Here is a 22239-nt window from a genome sequence, read left to right as displayed (position 1 = left end):
TTGAACAAAGGTCCTGAAGATTTTGACATACAGTCACTACTCTATCAAATTATACAGACTGGATGGTTGAACACCGACTATTTTAGAAACAGGAGCAGCTCCATAGACTCTGTTTATTTATTTGCTTAAAGGAACTGTGAGCAGGCAGTATTACAAAAGCTACTTTAAAAACGTCCATATCCTGAAAGTTTCTCCCAAAATTCTGACACAGCTTTCCACGATTAGGAAAAAAATCCAAGTGGAGCATTACTTAACAAAACATTTCCATGTGAGTTGAATTTTATCCTGAGAAATCATTTCAAATCCTTCCTTGCACCAAAAAAAAAGTTAAAAAGGTTAAAATATTATTTCCTAAAATAAATCTAAGTTTAGTGTGTCATTCCATTTTACTTTGGAAACAAGACCCATTTAAAGGAACACTTTATTAACACCTATTCTTCTTGATTTCAACTATTTCTGTAGTTTCGATCACTGTGTTATTTACAAGTAATTTTAAAAATTATCAAAAATCTTGGCATTTCAAACTGTGTTCTAGTTCTTTACACGGTGCATCAGCATATCCTTATGATGGATACTTACCTAGGAAGAGGTCTGTGCATAAGAGGAGAGTGGGCTGATCTCCTCCACACAAAAAACTGGGCCTGAATAGTCAGGTAATAATACAGGGACTGAACAAGAACCAGGAGAAAAAAACAGAGGGCGACTCAGCCAGTTAAAAGGTATCAAACTTCTTCATTGGAGGACATTCCAAAATTCCGGTCCCCATCCCCACAGAAAAGGGTGAAAACTTCAGGGATCAACATCATTCTGGGAACCAAAGACAGGCCTGGATGCCATAAAACATCCCATACACTGTTTACATTGTCATTTACATTTAACAAGCTCTTCTCAAGAACAACACAGTGCCCAACTTCAGGATCCAGAGAGAAGAAGGGAGTTAATTCCAGAGCTCCAGAGTTTGCCACTTATCAGGCTGAATTACTGGCTACTAGAAAAAACAACAGCATCATTGAAGATCTGGGTAACAGACTCAGATCCATAAAGCATGAATATCCTAATGTGTGGAAGAACTTGTTGTAGAGTAGGGACAAATCCAGCATTCAAAATCACCTTTGCACAGGAAAAAAGTAGGTATAGGAAAGAATATGCTCTAATGCATCTGGTTTTTGTAAATCTGCTTTAGTGACTCACAAGTGGAGGGATGCACTATTACTACTATCTTTAAAGAGTTCCCAAGAAACTTGGATAGACAGACCCCTGCACAACTCATGGCATGAATTATCTCCTTTCTCCTAATCACATCATGGTCAGACAAGAAAAAGGATTCAGAAGTGACAGTAACATTTGTTTCATAAATGTTGTTTAAAAAAATTGGGGGAAAATGGAACTTATGTTAGATTTAGAAATTAATTTAGCTTTATAGATTACAAAATAAAAAAATACAGGCTGTTCGGAAAACTTCTTGCTGAAGGATCTTAAGAAAAGGCAAGATCACTATTGAGCCAACTTCCCTATTAGATCTTTTTCTTGAACACATAACTATCAGAAAACTCTGGTAAGTCTGATGGCATTCTAAGGGTTCCTGGTCCTTGGCAAAGCAGGAACTTGCATCCAGGGAGATACAGGAATGTGGAACTCTGTATTCTTCTCTGCCTTGCCTTCCCCATTGACCAGCTGTGGTTATATCACAGGTACTACTAGAGTGTCAAATCTTGACCAGTTAAAACCAGCCAGCACTGGGCTAGATGAATGTGTCATTCTTGACAAAATTATCATTGATCCCTTTCATCCCTGATTTTACAATTACTTTAGAAAAAGATTTTCAAGCTGCAGAAGCTGGTTGTAGCTTCTGAATATCTAGCATTTCTGAGCTGTTCAAGAACATATTGTTTATACAGCCAAGAACACAGATGAGGACATTTTCAAATTTTAGATTCTGATTTAATCTTCCTATCTGGAATAGAAAGATATGGAGGGGATTTAGTCCTGACATGACCATGATTTGTTAATATTACAACCATACTTGTACACACCACATAAAAAGTATGTTGCCTCTGAAACTTTTAAACTGTTAAAAAGTTAAATGTCATAGTTCTCACTGTAAGGGAACACAGAATACTTTACAAAAGTTTTCCTTAATTTGTGCACACAGAGTCAATCCTTGTAACCTCACTTCCCCGAACTGCCAAAACCTCTGTCCTTACAAAAACGCGTATTTTTTCCACAGACAGTGTTTTGAAACAGCTCATCAAGTTCACTCACTGTTCAAAATAGATCATTCTATTTACCATCAGATCGTCTTCTCAAAACATCAGGAAAAAGCTTCTGATGTACGTAACCTTTGTTTTCATTTTACTGTTGGAATTAAAGCAATATCAAGCTTTTTATAGACATAATATTCGTTTTGTCCCTCTTCTGCGTGGTTTAACCAGCTGCTAAGATAATCATCAAAAATCACCAGGGAAATGGATCACTGTTAGTGACACTGCAAACAGCTACACCAAGATAATCCAGTACTACCAAAAAGGTACAAATTACAGCAGGTAAACATCAGCAAAAACACGTAATCTTTTGTTTCTTGAAGGAGAGCCACTGAAATAATTTCCCAGATTTCAGAGTTACATCTCTTTTGTACATATGTTTACTTCAGAGTAAACATATGTACATATGTGCACACAAAATGTTATGTCAGATACGGAAGTATAGCAGAAACAAACCAAAAATCTTCAGAATAGAAAAAAAAGGAATAGCTAATATTTTAATGCCATCTTCCGTATTCATTAATTCACATGCATTTTCTAAGCTATTAATACCATTCCTCTGTTTGCACACATTTTTCATCTCAGTTTGTCTACAAGCCATCTCTATCTAGCTATCCTTGGCTTTGTTATATCCAAATTTAAGGCAACCAAACATCACCAGATGGGTAAATTCTCTGCACCCTAGCAAGAATACTTTCATTCACAGACATTCAGTAGCTACAGAAACAGATGAAGGCATTGAACTGGGACAGCCAAATACATGGAAAAACACTGAGGGACCGAGATTTCCCTTGTCCAAACCCTGACTGAAGTGGTCCAGCACGTACTGACAAATCTTTTTGAAATAAACTAGACTTGAGAGGAGATCTTCATAGAGCAGGTGGTGATTGTGAGGTTTCAAACTGCAGAAGGTCAGCAGTGAACAAGGAGAGGTGCCAATAAGACTACCAGTAAGCTCACTGATTGTGGAAGGTTGGTACCATCACTGGAAACCTGCCATCAGGTTGGCAGCAAAAACCCCTCCTAAAGATGACAGACATGGTACACATCCTCCCTCATAAGAAAGACAGGATGGGACTAGAACTAATGTCAAGTACAGCAGGATTGCTTGTAAATAGCACAGGGGGAAAAAATACAAACAAACTGTGTAGAAAAAAAGTAATATTTTTTCCCCACGATCATCAATCAAAATAAAGCACCATTAACAGCTACAGATGCTGTGAACAGATCTCCTCCATCCTGAGCAGAATTAAGTATCTGAATGAATGCTGCATGCAGAACCAGACTGAAATCAAAGTAGCATTAGCTGTTCAATTTCAGGTCAGCTTTGGGGATGACCTACCCAGAAATAAAAACCTCCTTGGAAGCTTTCAAGTATATTGCCTATTGCAATGACAAGGCTTTCTGTGCAATCATTTCTAGAAGCTCAAAGGCTTTTTGCAAACAATTTTTACAATGCCAAAGGCCAATATCTGGTTAAAAAAGAGATACAGCAAATGCAGGCAAAATTCCTCTGACGAACTCTCCTGTAAAGCCTCCTCCCTCTAGCTATTGATTTAGTTGTATTAATCAATACAATGAAACAAACTGAGAGTTTTCAACTTTGCTCTGGGGTCTGCTGTTACCAGTTGAAAAGCAAGACAATATATTCTGCTTAACCTACAGGCCTCAGGTGATAACACAGCCCCTGAAGGAGCACTACTAATTAATGCACTGACAAGGATGGATCTTAAGCAGATATACGTCTTTTTCCAAGGAAAGGTAATGAAGTTTTAGCCTTGAACCACCAAAATAATGGCTCTTCCCAAAGGAAACAGCAATGCCATGATCCTACCTGAAAAGCTGAGCAGCCCAAACAAGGGAAAGAAACAATCCAAAGTAAAATACATTGAAGGAGGGGGAAAAGCAAACCAGGCTTCCTTCTCAATTCTCCCTATTAGTTTAAAGCTAATTTGAGCATGTCTGCTGCGTACCCTCACAGCCTGACCAAAGTGCAGACATGCCCTAAGGGTTTTCATTCTCTGACAGACTTAACTGGAGACCGTCAGTCTATGAAATCAGGGGACACTGCAATGAGTTTGTGCATTACAGCACACTTAGCTGCACATAGGTGCTCATAGGCGGACTCTGCACAGCTCTCCTGAAGGAAGAAAACCCTTTAACCCTTCTGACACACGGGCTGTTCCCTAAAGGATAATCTGGTGCTGCTGGCACCATGGCAACAGTGGCACCATGACAACGGTGACAGACTCAGTAACTTCATGATCCACAGAGCTTTGATCCAGCCACACAGAAGTTTTTCCAGCTGCTGTAAATTTCTTTGAGAACCTTTATTTCTTATTTGTCTAAATGCCTGCACTCATCTCCATCTTCCCCAAAGTCTCTTTTTTCTCAAATGAGTTTTTGGTCACTCTCTTCTGCCCTTTCCTGATATTTTCTTCTTCTTTTTTTTTTTTTTTTTGAGCATTATTACAACAATAATGGTAAATTCCAGGGGTTAAGAACACAATCAATTCCATGTATTATGACTCAAAAGTAGCCAATGTTTAAACATGCCTTAGCAGTCAAATGCCTAATGATAATGACAAAACTTAATGAATCTATCTGGTTTTCATAAAAATTAACTTCTGACAAAGCTTAAAATCCCCTACATATTTTAAAGTGGGGTTTTTTTTCACTTTAGCAATACCTAAAACAATAATCTCTGTATTGCAAAGGAGTATTTCTATATATCAGCTTTTCAACTGCTATAATAAAAGTAGATTTCTTAATTATCCCTAGTGTGCATTTAGAGGGCAGATAATCCTCTGCATTTCTATGGCTAGATACCCATATGTAGATGCAGTATCCAAAGAATTTTGTATCCATCCTCTACTTTCTATCTCATTTATGAAGATTTGGTTTTGGTGCTGTTTTCTGTAAGTTCTTTTCAGTTCCAGGATTTGATGACCAACACAACCATGATGCTGATTCTTGCAAGTCCAAGATTCTGCAAGACCAAGATTGGAGCAACAGGTGGTTGTATCAGCTTCCTTAAAGTCATCCAGCATTCTGTCTTACCAGACTAGTACATTAACTGTGTATGACTAACGTACAATACTTTCAGATTAATATTCTATAGTAACTAGTTTTTAGCCCCAGCACCCTGTGAATACCAAAAGAACTGCTGAACTACTGTGTAACTTCATAATTTTTTAATTCCTCATTAGATGAAAATGGCCAAGCTATTGTTCTTGTACTGTATGCATCTCATTAGCAGTTTGGCTGCAGGAGAAAATGAGCCATTAGGGAAGCTGTGGTTAGTAGGTCATTCTGGAACCCAGCTGTGTGCCCAGTCCCATTCCACAGTTCAGAAAGGGCTCAGGAAAACTCAGGCCTCTTGCCCCTGAATCACTTCTAGAGAATCCTCTGCCTTCACCTCTTTAAGATATGTGGCACTTGTCTTACAGCTCTCAGCCATATAAAGATTTCATGTATAGCTCACAGACAGCTCTTCTAATTTGTGGCAATACCTTCATTTTCTTGGCTCTGCCAAGAAACCTTACATGAGCCACCACAAAGATATGGCAATTATTTTATGTTGCAGAAACAACTTACCATGTTAAAGTAAAGTAAGTAAAGAAGGATATGTGTGTTACTGAGTGTAATTAATAGGATCTGTGTAAGAACATTCTCCTCTTAGGAGAAGCAGGATATCATGATCATATTTACAATGATCAGACAGGAACAAGGCAAGGCAGGACAAGACTCCTCCTTTTCAGAAAGGTCTACATCTATCAATGTATAAACATGTATCTATCATTCATTTATAAACATGTACTACATATATACGATTGAAATATATAAATGTACATCACAGATGAGAGAAGACCGAACTATTACAAGCACATTACAATTCATTTTGCTTTCCTCAAAAAAAGTGAGACTTTTAAAGAAAAATCAAAACTCTTTGCTCCTTGTAAAATACCACATTGGGTTGAAAATTATGGTAGCTATTTCTTTTTGAATATCAAGTAGCCACTACACCCCATCTTCAGTCAAACATAAAGATCAGACTTTCTGTCAAAGCCAAAGCCAAAACAAGAAGCATTTGCCCTCTGCTCTTGGAGATAATGGCCAAAACATACATTTCCCCTTCCTGTAACTAGAGATAGCTGGAGAAGTGCCATCAATCTTCAGCCTATGGAGTGGCTGTAGTACAGAACTCAATTTTAACAGTACCTCTGCTCATATTTAAATATTTCTCTTAAATGTCACAATCTGTAAATCCAGATACTATTATTACTCTCAGATACAGTTCTGTACTAAGAGGACAAAGGGAAAACCCTGTGCAATTCTTGTAGGTTCTCCCCCAAGCATGCTTTGCTGATATGGATACACTATAAATCATGATTCAAACAGGTGTATGTACATGCACCAGACTAAGAGCATCTGTTTAGGTCAGTTCTGCAAATGAGAGGCACAATCCATGCTGAAGCTTTGTCAAACAAGGACAACAGAAGTTATTTAACGAGGGACATGAGAAGGCTTCTTTAGGCCAAATAGATTTGATTTTCTTTGATATCACCAAGAATCTTTTTTCCTATTCTTGCTATTACCAGATTGACTGTTAATGTATGTATACATGACCAAAAGCTGAAATATATTTGTATTTCCAGGTTACATCAAACTTAAGACCCAACACTTCCTGTTTCGTGTAAATGCTTCCTGCATTATAATGCTGAACTGTACTTTTCCTGTAGCTTTTCAGCCTGTCAAGAAGTCTCTTTCCCTTATATGCTGCCTCATTACTGCAAAGGCCTTAAACTGCTCCTGACATTAGGTCTCTCCCCTGAAACTTCTGAGCTCAGAAGCTGACAGGGTAATGTGATTCATCATCTTGTTCTTATGTTATGAATTATTAAATATTTGTCTAATGGAGTAAGCATTGCAATAGCAACAACAACAGCTATGAAGTGTCCTATCTACCAGGACTGCAGACACCAACTGGATGGGACTGAGGGTTTGTTTAGTCAAGTCTTGGTTGATGGTAAAGAATTCAGGAGAATTTATGATCTTCCTTAAAGCATCAAGTCTTCAGTCAATGTGCACAGCAGAGGAAAGGAGGTTATTTGCATCTTGATCTTAGTTGATGCAAAACTTCCATCCCATGGCATGCAGTTCATTAATCTTTCCACTACTCTCTTAGAAACATTTCCATATAATGTCTGCTTCTGCTGAAATTACTAGCAACTCAGTCACTGGAACCTTTTGAACCTGCAAAAAATATACATCTCTCTTTACCTTTACTCAGTCTCAGTATTATCTTCTGTTTGATGCCTTAAATTTTACTGCTCAGTAATATCATAAACTGTGTTAAACAATTACTTTTTCTATCTGATTTGGAAAGCACTGATTTTCAGTTTTGGGGAGCAGTCAGCTGTACTAACCCTCTGCTGCTGTAAAATACCACAATAAAATACACTTCATCTTATGGTAAGCTCAGAAAGAGCTAGCCTTTTGGCAAGTTACTCTTCACCTAATGAGATCATGAAATAGAAATTACCATAAAGAGACAGAGACTGATAAGATAAGAAGACCATGCTTTTCGTTGTCACACATAAGCAGTTGTGGTGGGTTGACCTTGGCTGGATGCCAGGTGCCCACCCAGCTGCTCTATCACTCCCCTTCCCAGTGGGACAGGGGAGAGACCAAAGTGGAAAAAAAAACAACTCATGGGTTGGGATAAGGCAGTTTATTTAAAGCAAAAAGTAAAGCGAAGCTTGCGCGTGCAGAAGCGAAAGATACCAGGCTTTATCCTTTACTTCCCAGTTGTGCACTCTGAAGTCATTACACAACTGACTCAAATGACCCAGATGGGGACTAGCTCAGGACTAATCATATCTGGAGTACTTTGCTGTAAAGGGGTGTTGGGTAGGATGCTGCACACATTCTCAGAGATTGCTCTTTCCATGCCAGATTGCCCAAAGGTCTCAGGCTAAACACTGCAGATTGAGGCCAGTGTCAGTTCAAGACCTGTGCAGTTTTTGTGTGCATCTTCAAACCTTTTCCTGCCCCCAGTATCACTGCTATAAGAGAACAGGTCCTACACATGCTGCTTTACTTATGCATGGAAAGCCCAAATGTTGCTCAAAGGGTTCAAGGAGATTGTGAGAACCAATGAGGTTGCCTAGCTTAAGGGGACTGTTTTAGTTAAAAGCAATAAAAATTCAATTTTCCATTGTTAAAATCAATAGAAACACCTGAAGTGCTTACGTTCCTTGTCAGCATTATCAGATGTAAAACATTTTTCTGTCATGACTTAACTCAGGACTCTGTGGAGGATATCAGTAGTATCAAAATAGCATAGGAAACTTTGGGATGCGTAATCAAGTTTTTTTTTTTTAAAAATCTGTTAGCAAAAATAGTAAGTTTCCATCAACCTCTCTCCCTCATGACACTTACAGTTTTGGTATTTCTGTGCATGTATAAAGTCCATTTCCTATTGTATTTCCCATCTCACGACTCCTTTGGGAAAGCCTACTTCATAAACAAACAATTCCCAGACCAGATAACTAAATCTCCCTACTGACCCCTTTCCATATAACCCAACAATAACAGAGACGCAGTCTCTGCATTGACATTCTTTGGTGTGTTTATGCTGTTTTAGTAATGATGTAATGGAAAGTAAGTGACATGCTATGCTATTATTATTATTATTATTATGCTAAGGACTGCAAGGAAGAATTGGTATTCTTTAAGGTTTTATTTTTCCATTCAAAAACAAAAGTCTATCCAGGGCTTTCTAACCATTCACTATTACGAAAGGTCAAAATATTCCATCAGAAACATTAAAAAATATGATACTTGAAAAAAGTTTTTTCAAAACATTTACACAGCTGATCGATTTTGAGTAATGCGTTTTATGAGCAATGTCACAAGGTTATACACTTAGCCTTGTGGGCCTCAGCAGTTCCTGCATGTCCCACACATGGGAAGACAGCGACAGAAGTGACTATAGCTGAGCATAGTCTTGGCCTCCCATTCCCTCATAAAGGGTGGGGAAGCCTCTGCAAGGCAGAACCATTCCCTTCTGGCTCCTTAGAACAACCATCCACAGTAACACACATGGAAAAAGCTGGCCTCTGCCCTCTTCCTGTCCATGCCAGCCATGTATAGGTCAAGAACAACTCACATCTCCTGAGATTGTCTGAAGCCTATGTGATTTCCCTGAGCACCACATATTTGAGGAACAGGACATATGCCATTTAGTCTGAGTTCCCCAGAGCCCTATGGTTGTTTGCTGACTTTTGTTGAAAGTCAAAATCTAATCCCTAAACAGGCGTACACAGTTAGACCGAGAAATTAATGCACTTGAGATCCGGTAGGGATCAGGTCCAAGGTGAGGAAGAAGGGAAAGACACGGAGCCCCATTTCAGAGAGCAGCAGCTCGTAAACATGAGAAGTTTCTGAAGGAAGCCACCTGAAGTGTGACACCAAGTGCCTATGAGAGAGGTCAACGATTACCCTCAAGAGCTGTGAGACAGTCTGGAGACATTTCACCCATGAAGGTGAATCAACAAGGCAGCTAGCAATCCAGATTCGGAAAAGAACAGGGAACCAGCAAAGGAGAAGAACGTGGCTGTTCTTGCTCATTTTTAGAAGCCCAACCTTAGCTAGTTTTGAAACCTTCTACATTAGTATGTTACATAGTGTGCAGTTCTCCCATGTAATTTTGGCATTTACATCAGTGCATTAGCAGCGGAAATTGTTTCCAAAACAGTTCTCATTCTCTTTGTCACACTTATGATTCATCTACCAACCTCGGCTCTCCATATATAAGTAACTCCAGGAGACCAAATAAAAACTTGGGAGACTAGGAATCTATTATGCAGAGGAAGCAATGAACCTCCCTCCTCTGCAATTCAAAATTCTTTTAGATTTGACAAAATTTAGTTTTAAATTGCAATTTTCTACTGTCAAGCATATAGAGACAGTTTGTCAGTAGTAGGAGTGAAAAAGTACCTTCCAAAGACATACTCCGAGCTAGTACTTCTACTGTTAGCTTTATGTTCAAGAAAATGACAATACCAAATGTACACTTCAAATGGATATCATAATGGATAAAAGGAAACAAACTAATTCAGAGCATCTCTTAGGGCTCAATCTATCAATTAATGTCTGCTAAAACTGGATTGATTATATCGAGCACAGATGAAAATCCATGTGCTGCAATACTTCCTCCAAGTCATAACACATAACTTTATGCACTTATTTGTGTGACTTATTTGTTATGCCCAAAAGCTGTGTAGCTAGCGTTTTCAATGGATACACAACTGCAGCCCAATACACCACCTCTTAAAATACTGAAGTTTTCCATTACCTGGAGATTCAAAATCTCCAACAAGTCTCAGCTGTTCTTATAAGACAGTTTTCTTAAACTGCGTTAGTGCCCCAGGGAGCCTGTGTCACTTAGCTTAGTGGTCACGAAGCACACAAAGGAGTTGTTATGGAGACTGATGTCTTTCTAACAATTATATGGTGTAATTAGTGTTGGCTGCTACAACATAACTATCAAGCTGTCTCCATGGAAACTACCCAAACCCCTGTATTTTTTAAGGTTTCAGCAACTGGTCTTTTTTATAGACCCTTCATATGCGGTGAAGTGCACACTGATTGCCTTATCTGCTTGTCAAGCTCAGCTGAGAAACACATTTTCTTTTCCAAGGTATTTGCATAGTCCCCATCATGACTCAGAGGAATCAACTTTGTGTATGAAGAATAATGTACATATTTCATACAGTGAGGACCAATCACAAAGCAATAAGAATTGTTACCATTTTCAATTACCTTTATGCATATATGTGTGCATATCCACGCGCATTACAGTGCACAACATGTGTAGCTGGAAGCAGCTCACTTCTGCTCTTATGAACCCCTTCCTGGCATCCTTGAAAGCTTTAGGGTCACAGAAACTCCTTCTCAGATTAGAGACACACTTCTAACCGTGCTGGTGCCACAGAGTTCCTACCAGTAGAGTCCAGATGGGTCTAGCACACAATTCTCTCTCTCTCCTGGGGCCTTGGCTTGCAGCTGCACAGTTTCTCCAGGTTGGGTGAGGAGAGATCTTGAGAGAGTCTTGCATACAGGGCAGGATCTTTGCCGAATGAAACCACACTGTGTTAATGGAATTTCAGTGGGAGTTTATGACATTTTTGCATAAAGCTTTATGAGGTCCTAGCCAAGAAAGCAATGTGATTTTCAGCCAAGAATCTCACTGTCACTGTTGCCTGAGCCCAGCAGCATGTGAAGAAGACACTTTTTCTGTCTACAATATAACCAAGTGGGCAAGTGCCAGAAAACCAAACACATTCTTGTTCTGGTTACGATACACATATAAAACTTTTGAACAGACTTTTTAAACACAGAATCCTCATGCATTAGGGCAGCGAAGAACAAGGAGATCCATTTGCTTCACAAAGTATCCATGGCAGGACTCTTGAGCACCACTTATTTCCTGCAAGTAAATAGCCCTCAACAGAAGTAAGGAACTGACATTCTGGACTAGAATATTTTCTAGCACTTGCATGCGAAGCTGCAGTGAGAGAGGAATTAAGAGATATACAAATAGAAGCACATGCTTTAGCAGAGGCTTTAAGACTGCAAAAATATGGAAAAGAAAGCATGAATTAATTTTATTTCTCTTGGTTGGTTTGCACCTGGGATTAAAGCAGATAAAATGTGAACAGTCTGTGAAAAGGTGCAGTGAGCACAAACAGCCTAGGAGCCTCAGAAGACCTGCAGTTGTGGCTTATCCACTTCATAAGAAGCAGGAAAAAGAGAATTTCTGCTTCAATAAAAATCCTCAGTACTTTTCCAATCATTAAGAGTGGATATTATCCTTTTTGTTTGCACTGACATGAAGAGGGATCTAGCATATCCATTTTCTTCAAGGCGCCATGGGGACCAAAGAAGCAGACACACAGACACAAAATATAAAATCCAAGACACCAGGAGTCATTCTGAATAGCAGAAGGGATTCTGAATAGCCATTATATATTTTGGAGGAAGACTAAAACTGCTGGGGTATAAATATATAGTGGGCTACAGTTAGGTACACAGGACCCATAGATGAAATACGTTTTCAGACACTCCTGCAAAACTGCTTTCACAACGTCTGGCAGCCAGCATTAAACACAGGATGACCTGGGGCAAACACGTCTAAAGTTAACAAACAAGGAACCACAGCAGCTGCCAGGGGATAGTTTTATGTATTAGGGAGCCTCCAACATGTTCCGATAAACTACAGATTACATAATAGTGCCTGGGATGGTCATATAGAAAAGAGTTGCATACTCTTGATCTGATTAATCTGAATTTTCTTCCAAACAATGCATAAGAAAACCAGTGTAAAGCTCAATGCAACTTGATTTCAGTTATTCAATTTTGTTTCTTCAGATGAGGAAGAAAGAGAGAATCCCAAATCCACTGATTTTCTCATTTGTTCTTCCTCTTTATAACAAGCTGCCTCAATAGATTCCTACTGAGAACAAGCTGAATTCCCTACTATAAGTTTATTAGGATTACATTAAACATGATATTGCAATATGAATTTATAAGTAACCAGTATCTCGCTGAATTTTTCCATTCTATTTATTATTTAAATTATTTCTGCTACTTAACTTTTAGAGGCCCTAACAGGCTTCATCATCAGATATAGATTGGTAGACTTAATCAAAACAAACTCACTGACAGCACTGTTAGAGCTCATTAGTGTTCTCACCAGATGCTTCTGTCTGTGTATATGAGCATCTCCAGTTTTTCTTTCCAGTGCATGACCCATGATACCAGCACTGTTCTCAAATTAAAACAAGAAATCTAAGTACAGCTTCAAATCCTTGCTCTTCTGGGGATTAAATCTGTGCAAGGCTATGACAAAGCATTTAATATTTCTTGGACCTCCTAAAAGCTTTTTTTTTTTTGTTATACAGATCACTTCAGTGATTCTTTTTGGCATTTCTCACGAATTCATACAGATATGACTAACACACACACACAGTTTGCTCTCACAGAAAAAGTGCAGAAAGCATTTGTCACTATAAATATCACCCTGGACTACATACACAGATGAAACCTGTGCTTCGTCTGTTTCTGCACAAAGCAATGCTCTGACATGAAAGCTGTCAGAAATCATTACAGGAAAGAATTTAAAAACCTCATACATTGATTAAGTTGCCTCAGCCAAAGTAAGTATCATAAAAACGAGTTATGACCCAGCTCCAATTTATAAGTGAATGAAAAATTAGAGGGGAGGAGGCCAAATATGTGGGCTGCACAAAGAATGTCTCCTTGAATGTGCAAAGCAGGCCTGATCAGATCTCATGGTTAGTTCATTGGAAATGAAGCGGTGGCAACGATCTCAGCCCCAGCTCATCAGTCAGACAGGTACAAAGCATCCACATGGAAAACAGATTTTCCGATTCTCTGCACCTCCCTAGAGGCCTGTGCTGCTGTCTGAGGACTACAGCATTCTCCTTTCTTGGCTCATTTGCAAGACAAACATATTCTGGCCTCTAGTGCTGCTCCTTTCCAACTGCTGGTGAAAACTCCAGTCAGTCTGAGAGATTAAGAGGATGATCTAGGGCACTACTCAATCCAAGAAAAATGCTCATGTGGGAAGGCAAAGCTGTTGTCATGACCAGAGGTGGTTTTTTTTTTCACTGAATACCATTCTGCAAGTCCAGACTCAAATACTTTCTACCTTTATTCTTCACCCACATTAATTTAATTTCTTTTTTTTTGGTTGTTTGTTTTTTTTTCCACAGGAGTCACACACTTTGATTTAAACAGATTTTTATAGTGCTAGTTAAATAATGCTTTTCCACACTTATGATGATTTAAGATGTGATTGACACAATTCTCATACCCGTGCAGTGCGGAGTTGGATTAGTACATAGTTCTAACACTTTCAGACACCTGCAGGAAGCAGCATTAGTGATCATACAGATAGGACTCTTCTTAACTACCCCATATGTAAATTTACAGTTCCTTATAGATAGAAGGTTCCTTGGGAGAATTTTGTAGGAGCTGGGAGATCAGCCTCAACCCTTCAGGCAAGCTCCAGTTCAGCTCTTGCTTTCTGTCTATCTGTGTCTGTCTCTGCAGTGTCTTCTGATCCCTTTCTAAAACTGATGTATAGTGTTTCTGAATTTTTCAAGCATTCACTGACTTCTAATCCCAAATCAGCTGCATTTCAGTACTTGTAGCAGCAGTTCCTCCATGCTCCTCGTGCATCCCCAGATAGGTATGGCAGAACCTTAAATAAGCCTTATAGCAAGCTTTAAAACAGTAGTGAAAGACATAGGGAAACTGCTAGTTTTGATAAAATTATTAGTGCTACAGACAAATCTCATGTCTTCATTACTTCTTCCCCTATTTAAACTCAAGACAAAACATATTTTGAGCACTCAGTTAGAAGCTACAACAAAAGGAAAAGGATTAATGTGCTCTGTTACAAAAACCTTCCTAAACAAGATAATTAAACCATGCATGTTAAAAAGCACACACTTTTAAGGTTGAAAAACAGATTACATCCTCACAGTGACATAGGGGCAAATTTTTAGTTCCTATAAAGGCACATAATTTCATTGACAACAGTGGCTAGAACAAACTTTGTCTTACTTATGTCTAGAGTTAGCCAAACCCCCACAAATCTAGAAACCCTTGAACTTTGGGAAAGCTTTGATCCAGTCCAGACTTTGTGGCTCTGATCCACTTCAGCTGGGAAGGACCCAAATCTGCTTAAAATATATTTCACAACACATCTTTGCCTGCAGTTTTTTCAGATAGGTCATAAATACCACATGTAGAACCATTTACCCTCATTCACACACAACACCCACACCCACTAGCAGAGGCAGCTATTCCCATCTCCAACTCAGAATGTTAAACAAAAAACCAAAAAAAAAACCAAAAAAAAAGACTCATGAGCAAGTTTTAGATCAGTTGACTTGCTACCGAGAGAAGAAAGCTAAAGTACTGAAATCTGCACAGTCAGAATGTTTGGAAGAAATTCAAACTGGTGAGACTTGTACAGTGTGGAACAGCTTGCAAAGCACAAAGTAAGCCATATCACTCCCTTCTTGTTATCCCCAGAAAAACCAGACTCATTTGACTACAGTTTCTAAACAAGCATATTATGCAAGTCTACTTTTTTTTTTTTGGTAAGGCAACAGCTTCATTTCACTGTAGTAGGAAAGTTGTGATCACAAACCGCATAGGAAGGTTGTGGTTTTCAGATGACCTAGCTGAGAGTGATGAAACTAAGTAAAATCTAACCAGGGAAAAGGAGTCTGACAAGCTCTTCTGACTGCATTCATCACCAACAATTTAACAAATCAGCTGTTAATAACTTAAATCAAGCACAGCCAGACCCCAAATCCTCAGATCATAGGATAATTCCAGCAGGAATGGACCTCAGGAGGTCAGACTGGGTTGCTCTGGGCTTTATCCAGCTGGGTCTTGAAAACCTTCAAAGATGGAAACTGCACAGCCTTCCTGGGCAACTTCTGCCCCTGCCTGATTTGTCCTTGGGGTGAAATAATTTTTCCTTATACCCAGTCTGAACCTCTATTTTATCTTACACACAGACCCCTAAGCACCACTGTGAATAGCCTGGATCTGTCTTCTTGATAATTTCTCCATAGCTACTGGGTGGCTGCTATTTGTTAGGTACTCCCAGAGTTGTCTCTCTTCCAGGATGAACAAGCCTGGTCCGATACCAACTCCCCTAAAGGCAAGTGCTCCAGTCCCCCGGCTTTCTTGGCAGCTCTTTGCTAAACTCACTCCATTTATCAATGTCTCTTCTATATTGAGGTGCCTAAAACAAGGCTCCCTATTCCATCTGTGGTCTAACAAGTGCTGAGTAGAGGGGCATGATCACTTCCATGAATTTACTGTTTATGCTACTCTAAGTAGAACCCAGGATCCTTTTGGCCTTCTTAGCTGCCAGGGCACACTGCTGGATCTTGTCCAGCTTGCTGTCTACCAAAATCCCCAAGTCCTTTTCCATAGAGCTGCTTCCCAGCTGTGCAGTCCCAGGCTGTATTATTGCCAGGCGCTCTTCCTTCCCAAGTGCAGGGCTTCACATCTGTACCTGAGGAATTTTCTAAGATTTCTGTTAGCCCATTCCACTAGCCTGTCCAGATCCCTCTGGATGGCAACCTTGTCCTCCAGCACTATTGACTAGTCCTCCCAATTTAGTGTCCATTGCAAACCTGAGTGCACTCTATCACCTCTGATTCTTCAATAAAGATACTAAACAGGAAGAGTCCCAAGACAGACCACTGCACCACTCCGGTTGTTGCAAGCCTCCAGTTACAGTAGGAATCATTAACTTTCACCTTCTGAACCTGATCATCATTTTTTTTTATCCATCTGGTTGTCTGTCCATCCAGACTGTAACAATCTAACTTAGATATAAGAATATTGTGGGACATACTGTCAAAAGCCTTGTTAATGTTAAGGCAAATGACACCCACAGCTCTCCCCTACTCCAAAATCAATGGAAGTTCTGGTACTGAACTTCAGGGAACTAGTTTTAACTCTTGGCTCAGGTAAGGCATGCTGCAAACAACAGCTGGTGCACCCACTTCAGAAGGAGTATTCTTCTTCAAAACACCTTTGGAAAGTATAGATTGCTTTGGAAAGCACTATGCTCAGTTTATACACAGTATTTCATCTCAGCTAATGATCTTGGTGTATTATGCACTTGATATTTGTTGTCTCAACTCTACATGCAGGCTGCACAGACAGGCCCCAGGAGTGTCAAGTAGGAATAGCAAGGGAAACTAGAGAGATGCAGAAATTCCTCAGTTCTCCTGGGAGAAGCCTAGATCCACTGTGTTTCTGTGAGGGTCTCTTACCTTTGCAAGGAAACTCCAGGCTGCATATTGCCCTGAGGTTGTGCTGCTTTTTAGCTTTGCTGTGTGCAACATCAGAAAGAATCCCAACAGTCCACTGTAAGGGATAGGGAAAGCTTGTTAATAAAGTCTCTTAATTTCAACTAAACAACCTTTTACAGGCACCTTGGTTTTCAGAGCTGCAGTGTTAATCCCATTCGGGTAAAGAAAGCTGGTGGACAAGGAGCTTACATTATGTCCGGTACATCTTGGGTTTTGTTGAGTCAGTGACTAGAATCTGAGTAAAGTAAGTCTGACGCTCTTATGGCTGGTCTCTAATGCACTTGCATAATCAGAAAAGTAGAGATTATTGGAAACATGAGGTGAAATATTAACTTCAGGCATTGAAATGGCCCTGAATAACAGCAATGCTAATTTCAACAGGAACCACACATGTTTGGCAACTAACTCACTTCAACCTCCACAGAGTCTTGAACTGAAAAAATATCCAGTGGAAAGTTTCTGCCTGAAGCTTTCAAGCTGTTTAAATCTCATGAAACCTAAATTCCAATTAGGAAGTCAAATACATCTCTACTGTATAACAAATAGATGACTCAGTAGTGCTGGGAACAGGATGCTCCAAAGTTTTCTGCTGACAATTAGGAGAATTTTGATTCTCAAGTCATATCGGACAGCAATTCCCAATGCTCATGTAGCCAAGAGTACTTTAAAGGAAACTGTTCCACATTTCACTGGACTTTACAGAGCTTATGAGCCTTGGTTCCAGAGTTTGTTTCACTTCTGACTTATGTACAACCCACTGATTGTGAACCAGTGAAATAGTGCAAACCAGCAAGCAGGGAATAGAAAAAGGACTTCAGAATAAGTAAGGTAAAAATTACTGTGAGGCGTAAGAGATTACAAAGTACTGTGGGAAGCTGCATGGGAAAGGAGACAGGATCAATACCGCATACAAGTGATGAAGCAAAAAGTGCCTTGGTATTTGCAGAGGGTATGCTGTTCTGGATAGTGATGCAGTGCAGTTGGTCCCCTCTCTACAACAGCAGGAAGGGTGGAAAATGGTGGCTCCCTGGGTCAGAATTTTCCATGCTGGTCTCCTGTATATCAGCCAAGTGCTGTTTCCTGCTCAATACACGTGGCAAAGTTCCATCTCAGCCACATGTCAGTACAGGTACCAAACAGTAAGGTAAGATAACTTCCCAGGAATAGAAGGAACTAGGATTTCTTACACTGAGCCATAACATGAGACCCTAAAGGACAATCCGCTATGCCCGAAGACGAGGAAGTAGATGTTGCTTTGATGACAAAAGATAGGCCCAAACTCAGCAACTTGTGGCAGAAGATGAATTGCTGAGCAGTAGAACATTCCACTCTGAGAAATGAGTGAGTTCAATGATCCAACATTGCCCAGACTTTTTAGAGTCCAGTAGTTGGCTTAAGTTTGTTTCACATCTTCTGCTGTGAAGGGTTTTTAGTCAGAGAGATTTGAAGATGTTTAGTGTAATTCAAAGATAAACAGTGAAACAGCAAAACATGGGAATGTTTACCTAAATACTGATGCCACAATTAACATCAATTTATTTTGTTAAATAGATTGAGCATTTTGCACCTCATTGCTAATGCTTCAGACACTCTGCAGAGGCAGCAGATTTAGCTATATCAGTTGCCCTTACTTTACACTGTATACGTTTTCCTCCAAATCCTTTATGTCTACAAAGACACTGGATTACAAGATGTAGGAGAGCAACTGAGATGCTTGTTTCTCCATCTAACCATTCCTTTTCCCCTTCCTGTAGTGCACTGTGCTATCTACTATACATCTGCTGAAGGTGGGGCAATGGAAACAGAAGTGGGAGGCTACAAGTGTTAACATTCTAATGAAGTGAAAGAGAAGAACATCTGGGCTAGACAGATATCCATTAGTGCTTGCAGTTAGACCTTGCCTTCACAAAAAAATACCTAACTACAAGCTACTTGCAGTATGGATAGTCCACCCTTGAAAAAAAGTCACTTTCATAACAAAAATCTATGTACATTGGAAATTATTTAACAATAATTCTTAATATCCCCTTTTAATGGAAAATCTGGATACTAGTAAGAAAAACCCTAAAAATGAGAAAATATTTTTGCCATCAGTTAGCATGAAAAGATTTTTTTCCCCCTCTAAAAAGAAAATACTTTTATTTAGCAAAAGACTGGAGGGAAAAGATGGAATAATTTTTTCTTTTTTGAGATAATTAAGATCTATAGGAAACATATTTATGTTGTCCTGTAAGAATTATGCTATTAGGCAGTGAACTTTTGCTTCTCAAAATAATGGAATGCTTGTTAAAGCCTCTCCTTTTTACCCCAAAAAAGCATTCTGCCAAATAACAAGATGTACAGGCAAATAAATCCATGTACAGCCATATACTGCTGAAGACTAATACTTCGTAATCGCTGCAAACAGCAAGTTTTACCAGGGCTAATCCGACTTCAGAGGCATTTGAGAGATGCTATGTATCAAAGCTTTGCTACATTTGGTAAAAATTATTTTACTGGTGACTGGGAACTCTCTGGATCAGAAAGCGCTCACTCAAGGAAACATAAAATTCCGGCACATTTGAATCTCAGGCCTTCAAACGCATATCCACAGATATGCACAGATGTATATTCTCTGCATTTTTACTGGTTTATGCCAGCAGAAACTAGTATAACTAAGGCTTTACATACTCCAAAAGTTTTAACTGAGAGTCAAGGTTGGAAGTCAGTGTGCTCTCTTATTTTGAAAACATTTATATGTCCTGTTACAGAAACGTTACCTGGCACAGCAGCTGCTATGAAACCTGTAGAAGTACAGGAATGGAAAGTCCAAGGCACTGAAGAGATCACCTGAGGGACAAAGCAATATACTCAGTGGAACACTGTTACAAGCAAGGGAAAAGCAATTACAGGAACATTATTAGTTTAACATTCCTCTGAGCCTTTACAGCTGGCTAACTTTTCATTTATGATGCTTTCCACATTTCTGGTGTGTTTAATGATTTCTTTCTGACCTTGCTTTTAGCCAGTTCCTGCCTTTGGCTGAAAAAGGGAAAAGGGATATGTAGAAGTATTCTCTGTGAGTATACAGAAAATCCTGCTTAAGCAACCGTTGCCAGTGGACAGACATGCATTATATCCACTTCTTTTATTATAGAGTTTGACATAATTCCTACTGAAGTAACAGGAAACACACACATATGGTGGTTGCTTCCCTCTTTGGCATTTGAACTCTCTAACACGTAGCATGTTGAGAGGTTTAAGTTCTCCCAGGTTCAAGTAGAGCTCTTGAGTACTTGAATTTCCAGGAACCTGGGTCCTGGTTGCTCTTGGTAGCAACAATTTCTAGGAGTTCTCTAGCCTTTAGGCTCTACCGATTTGCAGGAAGCTCCATCCTTCACTTTTTGAAATTCAGGACTGTTCTGCTTAACATTTATGTCTATCCTGTGGGGGGGGGGGGGTGCCTATGTACACAATATGCACCACCAGGCAAAAAGGGGAATTTATGTTTCTTTAAATGCTTCTTTGATTTCTGACTGAACAAATGTCTAGTGAAAGCAACAGATGATCATCTTTACCCCTCTAACTATAAAAACACCAGTATGGTAGGATTATTAGCCACCATAAAATAACAAAGTTTTCAATTTTTACCATTTGATCTGTTGCTACTTCAAATCCTGTCATGGGCTCAAGTAATGGGATACCTCTTATGAAAGCAACAAAACCAACACTCTGCATAGCACTGAGGGCAGTGCAGAGAAGGAAACTCAGTTCTATATGGCCTGCTGGGACACTGCCCTGAAGAGGACATGTTGACCCAGGGAATCCTTGTTCTTTACCATGCACCAACTCGAAAACTGTTCTTTGTTGTCTGTCCCATGCTGCTTCTTTGCAAAGGGCAGCTAAGAAAGGTATTAGGAAATATCATGCAAATTACACCAAGTTATATACTATTCTCCACTCTTCCTACACAATAACATATTATTGGTCATACCCAAGGCTAAAATTCTAGAGGGTATGGTCTCTAGAAACATGCATGGAAAGAAAATGCAATATGAAAACCTAAAAAAGGAACAACTCAATACACTTTACCTGCTGGATGGGACGCAGAGGCCAACAGCACCACACTAGAAAATTTTAAAAAAATTAATTAATTGGATACTACAGAATTTATGACAAGGGCTGAACATTATAAATTGACAGGTTTGTGTTTGTTTTTTTCATGGTGAAACTTATTCCAGTTAAGTAGAATAACTGAGGCATAAGTATCAATTAAAAGAAAAACAAAGTTGATTGGGAAAGAATCTCTGGGGTCACTTAATACAGTTTCTCACCTGAAGCAGAACTATCACGAATATTTCATCAGGCCCTCTGTGGTTCTGTCTCAAAAATCTATCAGCATAGAGATTCCACATTTCTGGTAACTTGTCCTAGAGTCACTCTACCTACCCTCCTAGCAAAGAAGTTTTTCCTGCTGTCCCATTTTTAAACCACCAAAGCTGCAACATATGGTTGTTGTTCTGTGTTATGCCAGAACAACTGCACTTAAATAAGTTTAAAACCACATGAAAATAACACCAAATACCAGCCCAAATGATTTTTCAGAAAGATACAAGTGATCAAGCAAATCAACTGTAACCAGTCCTTTACCTGAAGTATCACTTAAGATTTCTGAGGTCTTACAAAGACTTCATCCTCTGAGTTTGCAGCATAGGCTGTACAGAGCCTTTTTCAGTGCTACGGATTCCTCCTCTAAATTTCTGATTTTTCCCAGATTTTTTCATTCCAAGTTGTTTCCAAGGTTAGAAGGCTACAGAAACATATTGTGGGGCACCGTAAGATGGGAGAAGCATGTATGTCTCCAAAGCAGAGCTACAGCTTCTTCCAATTAACAAAACACATCGATGACAAACACTAAGGATAAGTGGGAGAAGGACAAAAGAGCATCTGCAGAGTCTTCTTGAAAAAAGCAGCAAGCACTGCACTTAGAGAGGTAAAAAGACATTCATTAATGTTATGAATGCTAAAGCATTCCAGGCCAACTCCCTTTTCCAGTG

The 22239-nt window shown here is 39.4% G+C and overlaps 1 protein-coding gene across 5 annotated transcripts in view; it reads right to left on the bottom strand.

Annotated features, from left to right (window-relative positions):
• Positions 1–22239, bottom strand: part of TMEM241 (transmembrane protein 241) — a 55483-nt gene that overhangs the window by 7447 nt on the left and 25797 nt on the right. For 3 of the 5 annotated variants that reach the window (XM_032701438.1, XM_032701429.1, XM_032701447.1), the window contains exons 11-14: positions 21275–21309; positions 19963–20032; positions 17165–17258; positions 580–668 (exon numbers count right to left, since the gene is read on the bottom strand). In XM_032701438.1, the coding sequence (XP_032557329.1) occupies positions 580–668; positions 17165–17258; positions 19963–20032; positions 21275–21309 (288 nt within the window). The remainder of the gene's footprint in view (positions 1–579; positions 669–17164; positions 17259–19962; positions 20033–21274; positions 21310–22239) is intronic. The other 2 variants (XR_004359520.1, XM_032701456.1) reach the window with 1 other exon arrangement.

The sequence above is a fragment of the Chiroxiphia lanceolata genome, chromosome 1 (genome assembly GCF_009829145.1).
Source record: "Chiroxiphia lanceolata isolate bChiLan1 chromosome 1, bChiLan1.pri, whole genome shotgun sequence".
NCBI classification, from domain to species: Eukaryota; Metazoa; Chordata; class Aves; order Passeriformes; family Pipridae; genus Chiroxiphia; species Chiroxiphia lanceolata.
This window is presented reverse-complemented; position numbering and strand designations above follow the sequence as displayed.